Below are 16924 nucleotides of genomic sequence, written 5' to 3' on the forward strand. Positions count from 1 at the left end.
TGTGTACTTCCTGACCTGCGGTTCTGCGAGTAAAATTTGTATTTTTATATAATCAAGTTACATATTGTTAAATTAGTAGAAACATCTCCCGACTTGACATAATTAACATATATGGGAAAATGGATTTGCACGACTTTCAAAATGAACGGTCCATCTGTATTTCAGCGAACTTGCTCGTCCGTCAAAGCTATTGCGGCTATCACTCGAGCGAACGATTCCCATTCGACATATATATATATTCCTATATCCCATCTTCATACTGCCTGGTACTGCCTATAATGTGTATATGCTACGGTGGACCTGGCCCTGATTCTGGTCTGTGCTACGGTGGAACCGAACAGGGTAGATTTCTCCTACAAAGGTTCTGCTACATGCTAAAGGTGGACCATCTTCCCCAGTTGGCCGCAAGGTGCAGCACTAGTATGGGAGACGCCAAAACGGCTCCATGAGCACTCTCAGTTTCTCTCTGGTTACAGTACAGTTAGTTACGTTAGTTAGGAAACCGCTACACGCGCTACACGTGGTGATCGTGGTGATAAGTAATCAGAGAACATAATTGCTATTCAACAAATTTTAATCTACCTAAAACTGAATATCACAGGCATATTTGAACACTATTTGTATAGATATAAACATCTGTAACTTCGCATATCTCTTAATAGATTGATTTCACATGATGACTGTCGGCAATCGTAGGTTAGGAGTCTTGGATTACAAAAACAATAATTAATAAGAAATACGTAATTGTTATTACACAAGTCACGGGCCTACAGATTGTTTATAATTTCCGGTCGAATGGATATCAGAGAAAGTAGAGGATTTTATGATCTATGCGTAAACGTTTCAAAGAACGATCCAAAAGACTTGATTTCCCTTTTATCAAAATTACACGAATACGAATTTCGAACGATAGCAATAAACAATGACATAGACGAAAATGTATTTGGAACGGACAAGAAAAAGAAAAAAAAGAGTGAGGAGAGTGAAGCCTCGCACGGTATCGTTTCTGAACCGTTCGACATAGAGAGCTTACAAAAAGAATTTAATGGAAAGTTGAAGATCCTCAGTCGGATCACTTTCCACTGTTCCGACGCCGCGAAGACGCATATGCTGAATCACAATTCGAACTTGAAGAAGTATGACCTGTACGCGTTCGCGCCAAAAACGCAAAGTGCCATGCAGTTTGCCTGTACTCAATTAAACGTGGATATAATCACGTTAAGACCGAGTTCGATGACTTTTAAGCTTACGAAGAAACTGTACGATCAAGCGATCGAGAGAGGAGTTCATTTTGAGATTCAATACTCGGATTTAATAAACACGGAATCCAGGAAACAAGCCATTCATTATTCTCATCTTTTTTATACTTACGGAAAGAGCAAGGTATGTGTTAGTTGTTTCAGACATCTTATGATTCCGTGGCACATATTCTCAATTGATAATTCTTCTATTTAGAACGTAGTAATATCCAGCGGTGCCAGTGATATTTGGACAATCAGGAATCCTTACGATCTCATAAACCTTGCACGTTTGCTCGGTTTAAACGAAGTTAAAGCGAAAGCTTCGATACTGCATCAATGCAAAAGTCTCCTTTTGCGGGCAGGTGATGATACGATTTCGATAGTAATACAGACTTGCACGAAACTTGAATAATTGAAGTTTCATTATTTTCTACAGAAAGGAGACGTAGAGGAAAAGCTGCTTTCGTTATCGTGAACCGGACCGAGGCTGACATGACTGAAGAGAGTGCGTCGTCTCCGAAAAGATTCAGATTATAAGCAGAATTTGTAAATACATATATTTTGTTACCAGTTCGTATTACAAATATAAATGCTCATAGAACATGCATTTTTCATTTGTTGCGTCGAATAGTTTCGTAGTAGAAAACAGAAAGTAGTACAAGTTTACTGAAAACTTGCAGCACCTCAAAATCGTTACATGATTTTAAATAGACTTCTCCTAATATAGTAGACTATGTATAACAATCGTAACAGATTCATTTTTAAAACAACTTAAATGAAATAGTTTTAAATAGGACCATACGTACTTCTTGCAAATACGTTCAAAGTAGAAACAAGTATTATATACTTTCATTGAGATAAGCAGTATGGAAGCAGAGTATAGAAAAGCAAAGTTACGTAAAATAATTTTAACAAGGTCTTGAATAACACTTGAGGCTAAAGTGACTGCCTCCGTCGCGTATCTCTCATGAAAAAGAACAATTTTTCTCCCGTCCGCACCATTAAACATTTACAAATAGTAGTCGTTACAGATTTTTATATTATATATACAGTTGTATTCTACAAATCGTTGTCAATTATAAATCTCGTGTTAATAAATCTTATACTAAAAATATAAGACATGTGTTGTGACACATCTTTCGTATTTATACCGTGAGTAATTTGCCTGAACACCAAGGACACGGATGGAAATTCGGTTCGAACATGCACGAATCCTTACAATCTTTGATTTCTGTTAAAACATCGAGCAGCTCCGAAACGCTTTTATTCTCCATTGGAGGTTCGATTTCTTCTTTTTTACTTTTCGATAACGTCAGATCGTTGGCATCTAGGGCTGAAGAACAACTCTTATGGATTCCATTGTATTTAAATAGTGTAGTGTAGTACTGTTATTGTGTATTGTCATTTAGTAAGATACCTGTTTCAACTAGATGCTCCGCCCCATTGGAATGTATATATTCTCTTCTAAGGAAATCGCTAACCAGTACTTTTAATTTATGCAGCTGTTCTTGCTGCTGATTCCTTTGATCGAGCAACTGTCGGAACACTTGATCCCTTTCGATAGCTCTATTTTGTAGGATTGCTCTTTGCTTCTGGTACAACGTTATATACTCTCCTAAGTATGAAATAAAGTATAATTTTCCAAGTATTCTGTACTATGAAAGATAGAGGTCAATCAATTATATGGTTTGTACCTATCGTCTCTGTTTCACTTTGAAGCTGCAAAACGAGGTGTTCGAGCTTCTGTTTCTCTTCCGTGAGTTCGGCAACGCGTTCCATCGTTTCTTTAAATCTTCTCTCAAGTTGTTTTACAGGTTCCGACACCAGAATATTGTCTTCATTCAAATTTTCTACATGCGCGTCTTCCTTCGAATTTAAAATATTACCATCAGCGTTCGGAGAAAGGGAATCGATTTCCGTGACGGAGTTGTCTCGACTCCTTTCTCTCAATTGTACTGTCAGCTCTTGTTTCTCCTTCTCTAGTCTTTCTATGGTAACCTGAAAGGGCATTGCGGAAATGTGTTAATCCAAGTCGGTTGATAATGCGTTGCGTGTTGGTTGAAACGTAATTACTAAGGCTTTTTGAAGTTCCCTTTGGAAAGTGTTGGCGTGATGCGACTGAGCTTGATAATGCTGCATCTGATCGGCTATCTGAGCGCTCTGAAGCCTCTCCTTCTCCAATTCCTCGAGTAGCGCTTCTTTTTCTCGCAACGTTTCTCTCAGCTGTTGCAGTTCGCTTTCAGTGTTATTTAATTGAACGTTCAATTTACGTCCTATGGAACGTTCTGCTTGAAGTTGTTCAGTCAAGTCCAACTTATCATTACTCTTGAAAATTTCGTTAGAGAAGTTCGTATAGTTCGTCGGTCAAATTTATTATTCATTTTCAATGTTACACTTACTAGTGAAACGAAAGCGTTCTCCATATCGGTCAACTGGTCCTTCAATTGTCGATTCTGGTGAATCGCTCTCGACGCCCCGAGCTGTTCGCTTTCGAGGGCGCTGGCCAGTTTCGTTACCTCCGCTTCCTGATTACTCGTTTCTCGTAAGTCGTTCAATTCTTTCGTTAACATTTCGATCTGTGTATCCTAAATACACGAAGGGTAAGTCGAATTCAAATCCTGCATGTCTTTTATCTCTCAATAGTGGACCATACCTTTTCAGATAGAGTGATGTGAAGCTTTTCCTGCTCCAAGGTCAATTCGTCTATATTTTTCAGTAGAGTATCCATCTTTGTGAGTATCTGCTCTTTGCGATCTTGCAAAGGTGACAAGTTCTCCACCTTCTCTCTTTCCTGCTGTAACTGTTGCTCAAGTTCCGACAGTGCACGCACATAGTCTCCTTCCCTCTGTTGCAAATCTTGAATCGTTTTTTTCTGTGCTTTCATCTGCGTACCATAAGAATAATGTATGTACAATTTGACAAAAGGTCGACTATGTAAACGTAAGCGTGTACCTCTTCTAACAATTTCGTCTGCTGGGCATCCAATTGTTTAACATAATTTTGATACTGTCTGCTGGCTTCATCCCTTTCGGCAGTAACAGCTTTCAGAGATTCCTTCGTTTGCGCCAATTCCTGCTCCGTGAGAATCGACGCGTGCTTCTCCTCTTCCGTCGGCGTGGCACCTCTCATCTAAAGTTTCCAGCTATTACATGATATTAATCAAGTATTATTACTTAGTATTACCTGTTGTATTCTAAGTTCGCTCAACGAAAGTAGCGCCGTCTTCTCTTGAAGCTCTTGTTGGACGGCGATGAACTCGGTTTTCTTTAGATTCAATTTTTGCTTCAGTTCCGACACCTCCAAATGCAAATCTTCCCTTTCTTTCTTCAACTCGAAATACTTTTTGTCGAGGGTATCGTAATCGCTTTGCAGCAGATGGAAATTCTTTTTCAGCTCCTCATTGTAGTTCTTTACATTGGAAACTTCCTTTTCTAATTCGGCCACGTACATCTGTGAATTCTTTAATTTCCCCATCATTTCTTCGGCTCCTTCTAAAAAACACATTTTACCTCAAATATCTTCCATTATTCCTCGAATCTGACGATTTGTGAAACAGAACGAACCAGAATTTTGCCTAATAGCTTGTTGAGCTTGATTAAGAGCGGCAGTGAGTTCAGCTTTTTCCGCGATCAGGATTCCAGTTGTCTGCGTGTGAAGGTGAAGCTGTTCTTTCAAAGGATTCACTTCGCGCGCCAACTGAGCTTCGTATTCTGCTTCTCTGCCTTTCAATTTGGTTTCTAGGTCCAAAATTCTACTACGCTAATTGAATTGTTAAAAGTCATTAGCCGAAGCATGATTGATATTTTCAAACGTACATGTTATATACACTTACTGCGCTACTGAGTTCTATGTGCAGTTCGTTAATAGTTTTTTTCTGTTCTTCCAAATAGGAAGTTAGGAATTGATTACGGCATACTAAATCAGAATCCAAGGATGTCTCCACGTTATCCGATTCATTCGTTAGAACATCTGCTACTGCAGAAGCCATGTCTAACAGGTGATCTTTCTGTACTTTTGGAAAGTCAGCCAAATCCACTTGCTTTTTCTCTGTTTCTAGACTCGAATTAATCCTTTGCACATCTTGCACTGTATCCTCTATAGAATTTTGTGACTCCTCATGATTTGTATTTTCTATAATTGATACTGGGGCCATAGATACTGTCTCACTCTGTTGAAAATCCTGATGTGTCGTATGTACATTATTTTGTGATGCATTCGTACTGTTTTCTATCGTTACAATATTATTCATAATTTCTAAATTCGATTTACTAGTTTTTGCATCTTGGCACTATAAATTAATTCATTATTAAGACCAGAAAATATTATAAATTCGTACAAATAATTAAATCACCTGTGGAGATGACAGATCCATGGAATGTTTCTGCTTGGTAGGAACATCCTGATTGTTTTGCATTTTACTCAGTTGAAACTCTCTGAGCTGAGAAAACAATTTTACAAAGTACACGTTAACAATCACAGTTTATGCTGTATTACTGTTTAATATTAATTATTCAGTGAGATATTCGGTATCAGAAGATTGTCCACGTAACTGTCAAAAAACATCGTACCTTCTTCTTGGCAGCCAGGAGTTTCTCGGTCTTACTTAAATTCATTTTGACGTATGTAACACGGTAAATAACAAATCAGAGAATTGATTCCGCTTTGGAGCATGTATTTACACCATTATAACAAAAAATATTGTATTATTTCAAGCCGAGGTTATCTCATGCCTACTCACTAATCTTCTTCGTGTCATTCGTGTACATATAGAAGTAGGCAGATAACCATCTCGACATCTAGTGCCAGAATTGTAGCGGACAGGTAATAACTGAATAAATAGGAGTGTTTGAATTTTTTCAATTATCGTCAGTTAATACTAACTGTAAATGTGTAGTTTAACGCTTGTAAATTGTGTCAGCAGCTGAAATAATTTTAATTGGGAACCCTAGCTAGTGTCGTGATCCATCAAGTGAACTTTTACTTAGTCATATACTACACCACTGTGAATCGGTGCGATGAAAACGTAGAATTTGTACTTGCGAGAATTTACAGTTTCCCTACAAAAGTTTAAAACAAAGGTAAATGTAAAACATCATCGTTACAATTTCTGCTATCACAACATTTCTCGTAGAACGTAAATTCTGTATCGTATCTAAAGAAGCACAAAGACGAATGCCGTACTAATCTGACAGTAAAAGAGCTCGACGAAACAAGCTTAAGATTGGTTATCAGATTCATTTATTGCAGGATTCAATTCTAATTATTATTAACCTTCCTCGGTTCCCTACTTTTATCTTGGTAACATTTTTAATAAATGTCAGATAACTTATAAGTTATTTTATTAGAGTGTCCGATGTAATGGCTTAGATATTATGGGTACATACATCTCCAAATTAACAAGTCTAGTAAGAATTAACATCATTCCCGATATTATTCCTTTCCTAACGTCGTCCGTATTCAGTTAACGTGTCGTAACATTACGATTACAAAAGTGATCCATTCTATTTGTAGAAACCTAGTTTCCTTGAAGGATTCACGATGGGTGTCCCCGCGGCTAGAAATCCAGAAACAACCGATATGGACGTCGAAGTGATTCCTGACGGTCAAAACGGGACCGGTTCTGGAGACGTTTCAGACAAAAAGGACGCAGACCTTCAAGCTATTCAGGACATTCGTGAACATAGTCGTCAAATAGAGAAAGCCGTACAGAACAAAGAGCCACGTTTCATCTTGAGAGCTCTCCGCACTCTACCAAACACGCGTCGCAGATTAAACTCCGATGTCCTGCGTGGAGTGATCCTTAGTTTGTACACGAAACCGTGTGCAGAACGTGAAGCATTATTGATATGGTTGGAGGAAACCGCGGAATCTGATGAAACGCAGAGACTGAAAATCTCTACCATGGGCTCTCTCCCTGAGATCGACGCCTATGTCCACTTGCTGGTTCTCGTGCGCTTAATCGATGCCACGAAATACGAAGAAGCTGTTAAGTGTGCCGAGGCATTGTTACAGAAGATAATCGCTATAAACCGACGTACGATCGATGTGATCGCTGCCAAGTGCTATTTCTACTATTCGAGAGCCTACGAGCTAGTCGACAGACTGGACAAGATTCGTGGACTCTTGCATTTGAGATTGAGAACGGCGACGCTCAGAAATGATTTCGAAGGGCAGGCGGTTTTGATAAACTGCCTGTTACGGAATTACCTGCATTACAATCTCTACGATCAGGCGGACAAACTTGTATTGAAGTCAACTTTCCCGGAATCGGCTAGCAACAACGAATGGGCTAGATTTTTGTATTACTTGGGACGCATCAAGGCAGCTAGATTGGAATACTCTGCCGCACACAAGTACTTGGTACAGGTGAGTGATGCACATACTGAGATTTTGGACCATATAAAATGTATTTCTTTTCATTATTAATTCTCTTGGTTGCAGGCTCTCAGGAAAGCTCCGCAAAGCACTGCAGTGGGTTTCCGTCAGACGGTTCAGAAGCTGGCCGTGACGGTTGAGCTCCTGTTAGGAGATATCCCGGAACGTCAAACGTTCAGGCAAGCCGCGATGCGTCGCGCGCTGGCACCGTACTTCCAGCTGACGCAAGCCGTGCGACTAGGGAACCTCCAACGTTTCGGCGAGGTATTGGAGAACTTTGGCCCGCAGTTTCGAGCCGATTACACGTTCACTTTGATCCTCAGATTGAGGCACAACGTGATTAAAACTGCGATCAGATCGATTGGACTGTCTTATTCGAGAATTTCTCCCGCGGACATCGCGAAGAAGCTGGGTCTGGATTCCAGCGTCGACGCGGAATTCATCGTCGCCAAAGCGATCAGAGATGGTGTTATAGAAGCCACTTTGGAACCGGAGAACGGTTACATGCGGAGTAAAGAGACGACGGATATTTATTGCACCAAGGAACCGTTGCTCGCGTTTCATCAGAGGATAACGTTCTGCTTGGATTTGCATAATCAGAGCGTGAAAGCTATGAGATATCCCCCGAAATCGTACGGGAAGGACCTCGAGTCGGCGGAGGAACGCAGGGAACGGGAGCAACAGGATTTAGAGCTCGCAAAAGAAATGGCCGAAGAAGACGATGACGGATTTCCTTAGACTGTTTATTGCCTCGATAAGTAATCGTTTAATTAATAAACTAGTTTACGAAATGATTGTCAGGTCCTTGCGTTCAGTACCAACGGTAGAATAACAATTTTGCTTTTAACCTGCAGTGTTCTCGGTGAACGAAATTTGAAATTTAATAAATTTTGTAAAAATGTTGTAACTTTTTATAAGAATGAAAGAGGGCAGTGAAGCTAGATGAATATATATACATATACATTTACCGTAGTATTGTAGTAAAATCGCAAATAATTTATTTTCAGTAAAATTTTCACAGTACATCATTTTACAGAAATTCTTATTTAGTGATTCGGTAACTCTTCCATCTGTAACTAATTATAGGATATACAAGCTGTACAAAGTTTTCAAACATCAATAATTTTGTTTTATTAACGACATTGTTAGTGTGAAAATATTCAAGTCAAAATTGCGTGAGTAAGAATTGAAAAATAAGCACAAATAGGAAAATTTGTTGTCGACGACACGGGCACGATAAAGAAAAAATCAATTACCATTATTCGGTATGCAGATATTTACATGGATCATACCTTCCATAAATAAAAATCATTTCTAAACTAAATGTTACGGATTATTCAGTTACGTTTACTATCATACAATCGATATACAATATTTTCACTATACAAAGCTCTTCCCTCCTCTTGTTCTTTTGGGTCTGTACAAATTTACGAATCGTCGTAAACGAAAATTTCCCAGATTATCCGTTCGTTAAAGCCACAAAATCGTTTACAGTGGAGATAAGTAATCCATTAGTACCAGCGTAGAATTGTTCAAATAATGGTGATTAAAAGAGGAATTGATAAGAGATCTTTGGTCATTGGTTTCATGGAATACTGTTACTTTTTTGGAGGTCTTCCTGGGTTTGCTTCGAATTAGTCAGTCTGAAACAGCAGTAACATCCTTGATAAAGACTTGCATACAAATTATATTGTTTAGTGATAACGTATAAAAAACATTCTTACCTTGTTTCCCTTTAAGTACCAGATACATCAATAAAGAGAGTAGAAACAATCTCGTGTCGACCAATATTTGGACAGCGTTCCCTCTGAGGCTCATGTTCGGTGTTGATAATTCGTTTCGCCTCTCGTCCTCCACGTTAACGTTGCGGTAACCGTGATGTATCTTACCAAAACAGAGGAAGTTCATATTCCGATGAATCCCTTTGCAATCGTATTCCTCGAAACCGTCGCACAGGCATGTGTTCAATTTCGCCGCCTTCTCTTGCCTCGTCAAGATATTTATCGAGTTTCTACAGCTAATCAATTCGCACTTCTCAATAAACCATTTGCACCTCGTCCGCCAATTGCATACAGATGAATGAAATTATTTACCGCCTGGTGCATTTTCGGCCTTGAAACATGCTTTTGCAATACTTATTATAATAAGTAAGCGCTGTTTGGCACAGAGCATCCGCGTTGCAAATCCAAGTGGCTATCCGACAAGAGACCCTCGTCCTGTTCATCGCCATCGTTACGGAGGATCTGCATATCTCCACCCTCTGTTTCGATTGCAAACACAAGTCGTCCTCGCATTCGCACTGAGTAACAAATTAAAACTAATGCAAAATTTCGTCGAGATAATTATGACTGTCAATGATTCGGATGGTTTATTTGATTCACAGGATGTTAGGGAAGGACGTGTTTTAGTTGAGAGTTTCTGGTAACGCGATGAGGAAAGCGATATGTACTGTTATAAGTTCTTTGCCCTCGTCGGTGCTCGTGAGAGCTATAAGGGCGTGTTGGCAGGTCTCGGAACAATCGTTGCTTTGGAGAACGGGCGCGCAGCCGGTGAGATAGTGTTGCAGGGCAGCGCCGCAGCCTGTTCTATACGCGCATTTCAGTTTTGCTTCCTCGCACCTCATTATCGTGCTTTTCGCCGTGTTCCACATTATTGAACTGAACAGGATCATACCCACCAGGAGTATGCTCGTTTGATCGAACAAACGTGACATCTTTCTAAAACATTAAAAAAACAATACACCATTTATATGCATGCATCGTTTTTAAGGATGTATTGGCTATACAGTCAATCCCAAAAGTTTATGCACTTTAGAAATGCATTTTTTAAAAAGAAATCAGACGTCGGAAGAATATTGCTAATAATAAACAACAAAAAATTTTCGTTTTTTCCGAGATTTTTCCAAGGGGTACCCCTTCAAATTCTTCGAAATTTTCGTTTTTTGCCAATAACTTCCATACCGTTGGATCTACGTTAAAATTGCATACGACCTTTCTTGTAGAGGACGAGACCTACAATTTCTGTATAAAAGTTTCTTACTAGCGTCAATAGTTAACGAGTAATTTGCAAAAAACTGTTTTTCGTCAATAACTCGTAAACTATTAATGCTAGTGACAAACTTTTATACAAAAATTGTAGATCTCGTCATCCTCTACAAGAAAGGTTGTATACAATTTTCCCGTAGATTCAACGGTTTAGGAGTAATTAAGGGAAAATGAAATTTTTTGCCAAAAGTTCGCCGTTTCGACGCTGGGATGGTCGGATTTTGTCAACATCAATAAAATGCCAAATAATCATACGTAACTCGTTAAATATCGAAGTTAGAAGGAAAACAACTTTTATTTGAAGCAGTTTTCGCAATTTTGAAAAAAAAATTTGACGTCAGCGTCAATACTTAATTGGATATTTCCTTCTATACTTTTTAGCACGTAGCTATTTATTATTAGCATTATTCTTCCGGCGTCTGATTTCTTTTTAATTATAGGAAATGCGTTTTTCTAAGGTACATAAACTTTTGGGATTGACTGTATAGCCAATACATCCTTAACAGCAAGTATCTATGAGTTCCAGTAAATTTGTAAGTTGTTTCATGTTTAATCGTACGACTATCGTTTTCGTTCACATGCCACTGATTGCGAGTTCTACTTTCTCACAATCAGTAATATGATAGCCGTATCGGACATTACAGATGAGTGATGTTTCGCATCCTGCCATAACATCATATTGTTTGTTTGTTATTCTATCCTACGCGATGTAAACAGTTCTAAGTAAGAGCAGTAAGCAGGAAACAAAGACGCGACACCACCTGTTGCGCGTGTATGGTAAAACGTTTTTAACTTTTCGTCTTGATAAATTAAAAAGTGATCGCCTTATTCTATTCGCAGCCAGATCCTTACCTCCGCATTTGTAATCTCGAATGCGAAAGGCTCTTCTGTATTTTCGTTCCCATCTAGCCATCGTTTCAAGTATTCAACTCGATTTATTCTATTTAAAACGAAATTAGGAATTCGATGCAAGTAGAATCTATTAAGTAACAGTACTGTGCGCTTCATGAATTTAAAGTAATACAATTATAAGTCCGGTTATAAATAGATGTCAGTGATCTGTCGTGAATATTAATATACATCTTCGGATTTTCATGGATTTGAATGATCTAATAAGTGAATTTACGAATTAGCTTTGGTGCTGCGAAGTGCTTGCGGATTCTTATAACGGATGCGTAGCGCGAAGGGACATTCCATGTGTATTCTTAAAATAAATCGGATCCCTGTTTGTCATTCGCGTTAATAGCAAGCCTTTGCCACCCTGGTTTGTCAACCGCGTACGCTGGTAAACCTCGTTACTTAGAACTTGTCTATCTACAGTTTATATTAACTTGCAGTGCACACATTAAGTGACTGATGAAAGTGTTGACAGAGACTTTAAGATTGATCGTATTTCAATTAAATTGCAGAAAGATGGTCATCGATGATTTTGTAAAATAAATAACTTTATTCTTTGTAACATTTCTTCTAGGAAGGTCATGCCTAGCTGTCGGGTTAATAAACTTTTGCATTCCGGGAGCGATCCAATTCTAAATGTAACGTTCATCGGTGCGAAGGAGAAAGGCAAGGCACGGGCCATCGGTTGTTAGGATTTCTAAGGCGGAACAACGTGCGGTTGAACGGTCGCCTCGGCTGCTCTATACTCTGGCCCTGCTCTACTCGGGACTTGGACTGATACCAGTAAAAAAAGCAGAGAGCGCAGAGTAAAGGAAGAAAATGGAAGGGAATGGAAGAGAAGGAACGGGCAACGAAAAGGGGTGAAAGAGAGCACGTGCGCGCTCGCGCGCTTATTGTTGGTTAGAAGGAGAGGGCATATTCTACCTGAGAGCGCTTCATTGCCAGCGCTAGTGCCGATGCTGTTGCGCGCACCAGCCCCAAAATGGACCACCAAGACGTCGCAGACGTGGCAACGAGGGACAGATGGCCAGCCCTGTGTAGACCCTCAGTGGTCGTCAACTTCTCTGGTTTTAACACGCTCGAAATTTAAATCTCGTATCGAGAGACAGGGACCGCGTATACGAGGCGAGTAACGAGAGAAAGTTAGAGCGGGACACGCACACGTCCACGCGGCAACAGTAGGAACAGTTACGTTTATGTTTGTAGGGTGCATGTTAATTTGAGGCTGCGGTTGAGAATGTGTTCAATCGATGCGTACGATTCGGAGTGATCTCGTTCAATTAAGACCCTTCCCAGTCAAGTGTCTGTGTACACAGTGACATCAGAGAAGGGGCTGTTTGCCGCGAGGGTATAATACCTAAACAAACACCGATTAAGGAACGCAAATATTCACTGAGCGTGAGATGGGACGAGCCGCCGCTGATTAATGTTTGGAAACGCGCTACCTGTGTTCAGCGCCACTTTTGTAACTGAAGAGGACGTGTTAGATGTAAATAATTGCATCGCTTATAAGGTAGAAAGGGTGCCGATAAGTGGTCCCGGTTTTTGATACTCGCGCGATATTAAGAAGATTATTCACAAGTATTTAAAATACAATTTCATCCGGTTTTGTTTAAATTGTGCTTAGAATTCAATCTGCAGTGATATATAGAAACCATGTGTTTCTAAAAACTATGATTCTTCATCCCCTATTTCATTTCTCGTCACATCACGACATTTACAGAAATTTGTCTATGCGTAAAAAATCGCAATTCAACGTAACGTTTGTTAATTATAAGAAATTGCAATCTTTTTACGTTTCCTCTTATTCATAATTGATATATAGTTACTTCGAATGAACGATTAAATTCAGATACCACATGAATGTCTTCTACACATACGAGATGTGTAAAGTGCCCTTCCTGTAAACGATTTCCTTTAATTCCTTTCGTCTAACGCGTTTTATCGATATTCCGTGAAATACTATATACGAGTACATAATTTCAGATCTTAATTGCCCCATTAATTTCTCACAGTTATTTACGTAGAATGTGAGCTAAATCAACAATTTTATTGGCCAGATCGAAAATATGCATATTAAAATGAACAAGTCTAACGCGTTTCATTTTTTAGTGATCTGATATAAACACCAGCAAGACATGAGGCTTATTGAATGAATGAAAGGAATGCCCTTAACTAAGTGTACAGATGTGCATGAAGAGATTTGTCTTAAACATGTTCTAATTGTATAATTAATTACAAACCTTGCGAACAATCACATTGTTCTAAGGCGAGAAGATGAAACAACGTGGGGTCCCGGTGTCTGCGTGTGAGCAAGGCTAATTCTTCTCTTCTTCCTCTTTCTTCAACGAGGACCGCGAGTCCGTGTCAGGAATTCAAACAACAACACTATGCGGGATGGAGAGTAAAAGAGAAACTTACTCGTATCTCGGAACTCGCAAGCGCACGGTCACCGAGACACTGTAGATTGAGTTGTGAGTTGTGACGGCCGCTACCCCGCTGTGTCAAGAAGTTGCGCGCGCCGATTTTCCCTACCTCCCGCTTTTTCCTCACCGGCGATTGCACTGGCCCGGGACCGAGAGGACTACTGATAGACCCGAATCACGATTGAATCGGTCCCATCCCAGTCGAGGAAATATTTTGCAAGTAACTGAGAACGATGAGGGATAAGCTGGAGATTTCTCTTCACCAAACTCTCCAGAATTATAGCTCGTCATGACTAATTTACGTTTCCTCTCGTCCATTTATTTTAGGAAGCCTTCGCAACATTCGTTTTCTTTTTCTTTCACGAGGAGCATCTAAGGGATTTGAAGAATCGCATTATTTTTAATGTTGAGGTGCTAACAGCTAACTCAGTTTTTGTTTGGATCTCGCTACGGTTTCCGAGCCATCGCTAGCTCCTATTCTCCACCTCCACCCACAGGGGTCCAAGGTGCCCCAACCTGCTTGGCTGATTGAGACACCAGCCTGGTTCCAACACTACCCTCCTCATCCCGCCTCCTGCGGTACCCTTCGTGAAGCGACGTCCAACAGTCCGGCATTTAGATGCGTTCCGTTCTTTCTTACGTTTCCCCTTCTTTTCCTGCCTATGCCGACCTTCCTTCCATGCATCTTGGCTCCCTTTCAGGTCGCTCGCCTTACTCCTTCCTATGTACGTACTTCTATTCCCTACCATCGGACCGCCAGTTCACCAGGCTGCTGCGACTCTCAACTCAATCTCGTTTCTCTAAACGAGAACCTGGCGTATGCCGTGCGCGGTGCTGTGGACAGGGCACCGCAGCGAGAAGATTAGCTGTTTGAGTACAAATTGAACCGGTTAATCGATTCCGCGGGGAGAGCTAGCCACGGAGGAAACCGAGTAGCCAGATTTATTTTTACTATACGGATTGTAGGAAAGTTATAAGCTAGCAAAATGCCTTGTATAAAAAGGTCGCAATTTTCACGTACGTGAATCATGAAAGGCGAAATTTCAAATTGATATCAAATCGAGATAATCAAAGGTTCAGCTTCCTGTGTGATGCAGGAAATGCGATGGGGGTGTACATAATAGATGAAAAAATTCTGACGCGGCACGTATCCGCGGTAGAATAAAGAGAATATGTAGATTGTACGATATGGAACGGGAGATACGTGTGCGATAACTCACGTAGCACGACGATGGAAATCAGTTTGAAAATCATGACATTTCGAGGGGAAAAAGAAATCTTGTTACCGGTGTATCTTTGTTAAATTCTCAGCAGCATCTCGAGTTCGTGAGCAGAGCAAGCAGAGCCGAGCGGAGCGTATGAAGGGTCAGCGCAGCACTTATAATCAGCAGCGTGGCGGTTTTTGTTCTCTGTCTATCTCTCTCGGACTTTCGGCCGCGTTTCTCTCTCGAACCTGGCCACGTTTCTCCCAATGCTCTTTTTGATCTTCTCAAAGCAATTGTCCCAAGCGAGAACCCGGTTGAGGCAATAACGACCGCAGCAGGCAGGACCAGGCCCCGGCCCCGGCCCCGGCCTATCCCGTGGCCCGCAGCCTGTACCTTCTGACGTCTTAATAAAGCAATCGTCCGATTTCTTGAAACCCTCCTTCTTCTTCTTTTATTCCGCGCCGAGCCCCGCTTCCTTTCTAATGGTCTTTTCACACTGCGTTTTCCGCCCAGGACGGCGGGCGGAATTCTTGTTCCCAGTAGCTAAAAGACGGGCAACCAGTACCATAGTCAAAAATGCGAGGTATAGAAAATAGCGTGTAAAAGCTGGATGACGCTCAGCGGGCACGGTCTTTCATGCGTAAGCGAGGATCAAGAGTACGGGTCAGACTCCTGCTGAGGTCGAGAGCGAGAAACTATGAGAGCGATTTTGTGCTGATGGGAGAAACAGATTTTTCCGCGCGGAAGAAGTGTTGTTTCTCCCATGTGCAAAAAATATGAAATATAAAAATGTATGCACATAGTGACGATGAATAATTTTGTCCATAATTAGAGATCGAATTTCGACATGCATAGTATACATGTCAATTAAAATTAATGAAAATATAAAAATAACCACCCTAGAAGAGTGTACTTATGGATGAAATTTATTCATCGTCATTATGTACATATATTTTTATATTTCATTTATTTTATCCCGTATTCCGCCTGGGATGGCGGACGGAATACGGGAGCGGAAAACGTAGTGTGAAAAGGCCATTAAGAAGATTCCTCGTTTCGGTTTCGTTCATCGCTACTCACAGAGTGTTCATCACATACATACGTATATATATTTTTAAAATACGTACCAAACAAATCTTGCGAGTCCGGAAATTGCATTAATATAATATTCATTTAGAAATTTCAAGTTTTAGATATTTTATATTTTATTTTAAAAATGTCTGGATAGCAACAGACATTGTTTAAAGATTTTTGTAAACTATTCCATTTTCGAAAAGTAGTCTTATTAATTGCAAGGAAGTTTCTTAAGGGTCAAGCTTGAACGAGTTTTTAGGAAAGCAATCAGCCTCGAGTCGATGTCGGTTTAACGCCTACTTCTTTTTTTTCCTCTTTTTCTTCTCGCCGTTTCTTTTTCCTCTCGATCCTCCCACTGTCGCCAGGTGTTGTACAACGAGAAAGTTTATAAGAAACGTTATGCGATACCTAAATGATAAATAAATTATAATTGTTACTGTTTTTTCGTAAAAGAATATTTTATTTGGATCTTGCTTTACCTATCGGTCACAGTTGCCTCTTCAGCAAGCTTACAAAAATTACAACGACGTAAAGTTAAAAAGAATTAATTAAATTTAATGAACATTGGAAATAACTGTTAGGATAAAAATACATATTAAAGCGGCGTGTTCTCAATACAAGTCTTAGATTCATAGTAATTCCTTTCTCTCTCACATGCAACA

At 40.1% G+C, this 16924-nt stretch overlaps 4 protein-coding genes across 5 annotated transcripts; 2 read left to right on the forward strand and 2 right to left on the reverse strand.

Annotated features, from left to right (window-relative positions):
* Window positions 1–492: 492 nt before the first annotated feature.
* Window positions 493–1882, forward strand: Rpp30 (ribonuclease P protein subunit Rpp30). Its single transcript, XM_018027626.2, has 3 exons — window positions 493–1383; window positions 1456–1603; window positions 1678–1882. Exons 1-3 carry the CDS (start codon window positions 796–798, stop codon window positions 1776–1778), a joined length of 837 nt encoding a protein of 278 aa, XP_017883115.1. The 5' UTR covers window positions 493–795; the 3' UTR covers window positions 1779–1882.
* Window positions 1883–2260: 378 nt separating this feature from the next.
* Window positions 2261–6040, reverse strand: LOC108626765 (golgin subfamily A member 2). Its single transcript, XM_018027621.2, has 12 exons — window positions 5810–6040; window positions 5593–5679; window positions 5074–5529; window positions 4805–5000; window positions 4425–4732; window positions 4194–4370; window positions 3895–4125; window positions 3641–3826; window positions 3315–3566; window positions 2936–3239; window positions 2659–2856; window positions 2261–2574 (listed from the first exon to the last, which is right to left on the reverse strand). Exons 1-12 carry the CDS (start codon window positions 5852–5854, stop codon window positions 2387–2389), a joined length of 2628 nt encoding a protein of 875 aa, XP_017883110.1. The 5' UTR covers window positions 5855–6040; the 3' UTR covers window positions 2261–2386.
* Rpn3 (regulatory particle non-ATPase 3) lies at window positions 6040–8940 on the forward strand. Of its 2 annotated transcripts, none has more exons than XM_026815096.1 (3): window positions 6040–6062; window positions 6753–7607; window positions 7683–8940. In XM_026815096.1, exons 2-3 carry the CDS (start codon window positions 6780–6782, stop codon window positions 8352–8354), a joined length of 1500 nt encoding a protein of 499 aa, XP_026670897.1. In that variant the 5' UTR covers window positions 6040–6062; window positions 6753–6779; the 3' UTR covers window positions 8355–8940. The 2 variants fall into 2 exon arrangements, with proteins under 2 accessions (XP_026670897.1, XP_017883111.1); XM_018027622.2 differs by lacking the exon at window positions 6040–6062 and adding an exon at window positions 6090–6319.
* Window positions 8941–9225: 285 nt separating this feature from the next.
* LOC108626767 (growth arrest-specific protein 1) lies at window positions 9226–15969 on the reverse strand. The gene is made up of 5 exons (XM_026815097.1): window positions 13801–15969; window positions 10066–10333; window positions 9710–9915; window positions 9341–9633; window positions 9226–9259 (listed from the first exon to the last, which is right to left on the reverse strand). The coding sequence occupies exons 2-5, from the start codon at window positions 10327–10329 to the stop codon at window positions 9255–9257; spliced, it is 768 nt and encodes a 255-aa protein (XP_026670898.1). The 5' UTR covers window positions 10330–10333; window positions 13801–15969; the 3' UTR covers window positions 9226–9254.
* Between the last annotated feature and the right edge of the window lie 955 nt (window positions 15970–16924).

Source organism: Ceratina calcarata, unplaced genomic scaffold (assembly GCF_001652005.2).
Source record: "Ceratina calcarata isolate Rehan_Ccalc_2016 unplaced genomic scaffold, ASM165200v1 scaffold428.2, whole genome shotgun sequence".
NCBI classification, from domain to species: Eukaryota; Metazoa; Arthropoda; class Insecta; order Hymenoptera; family Apidae; genus Ceratina; species Ceratina calcarata.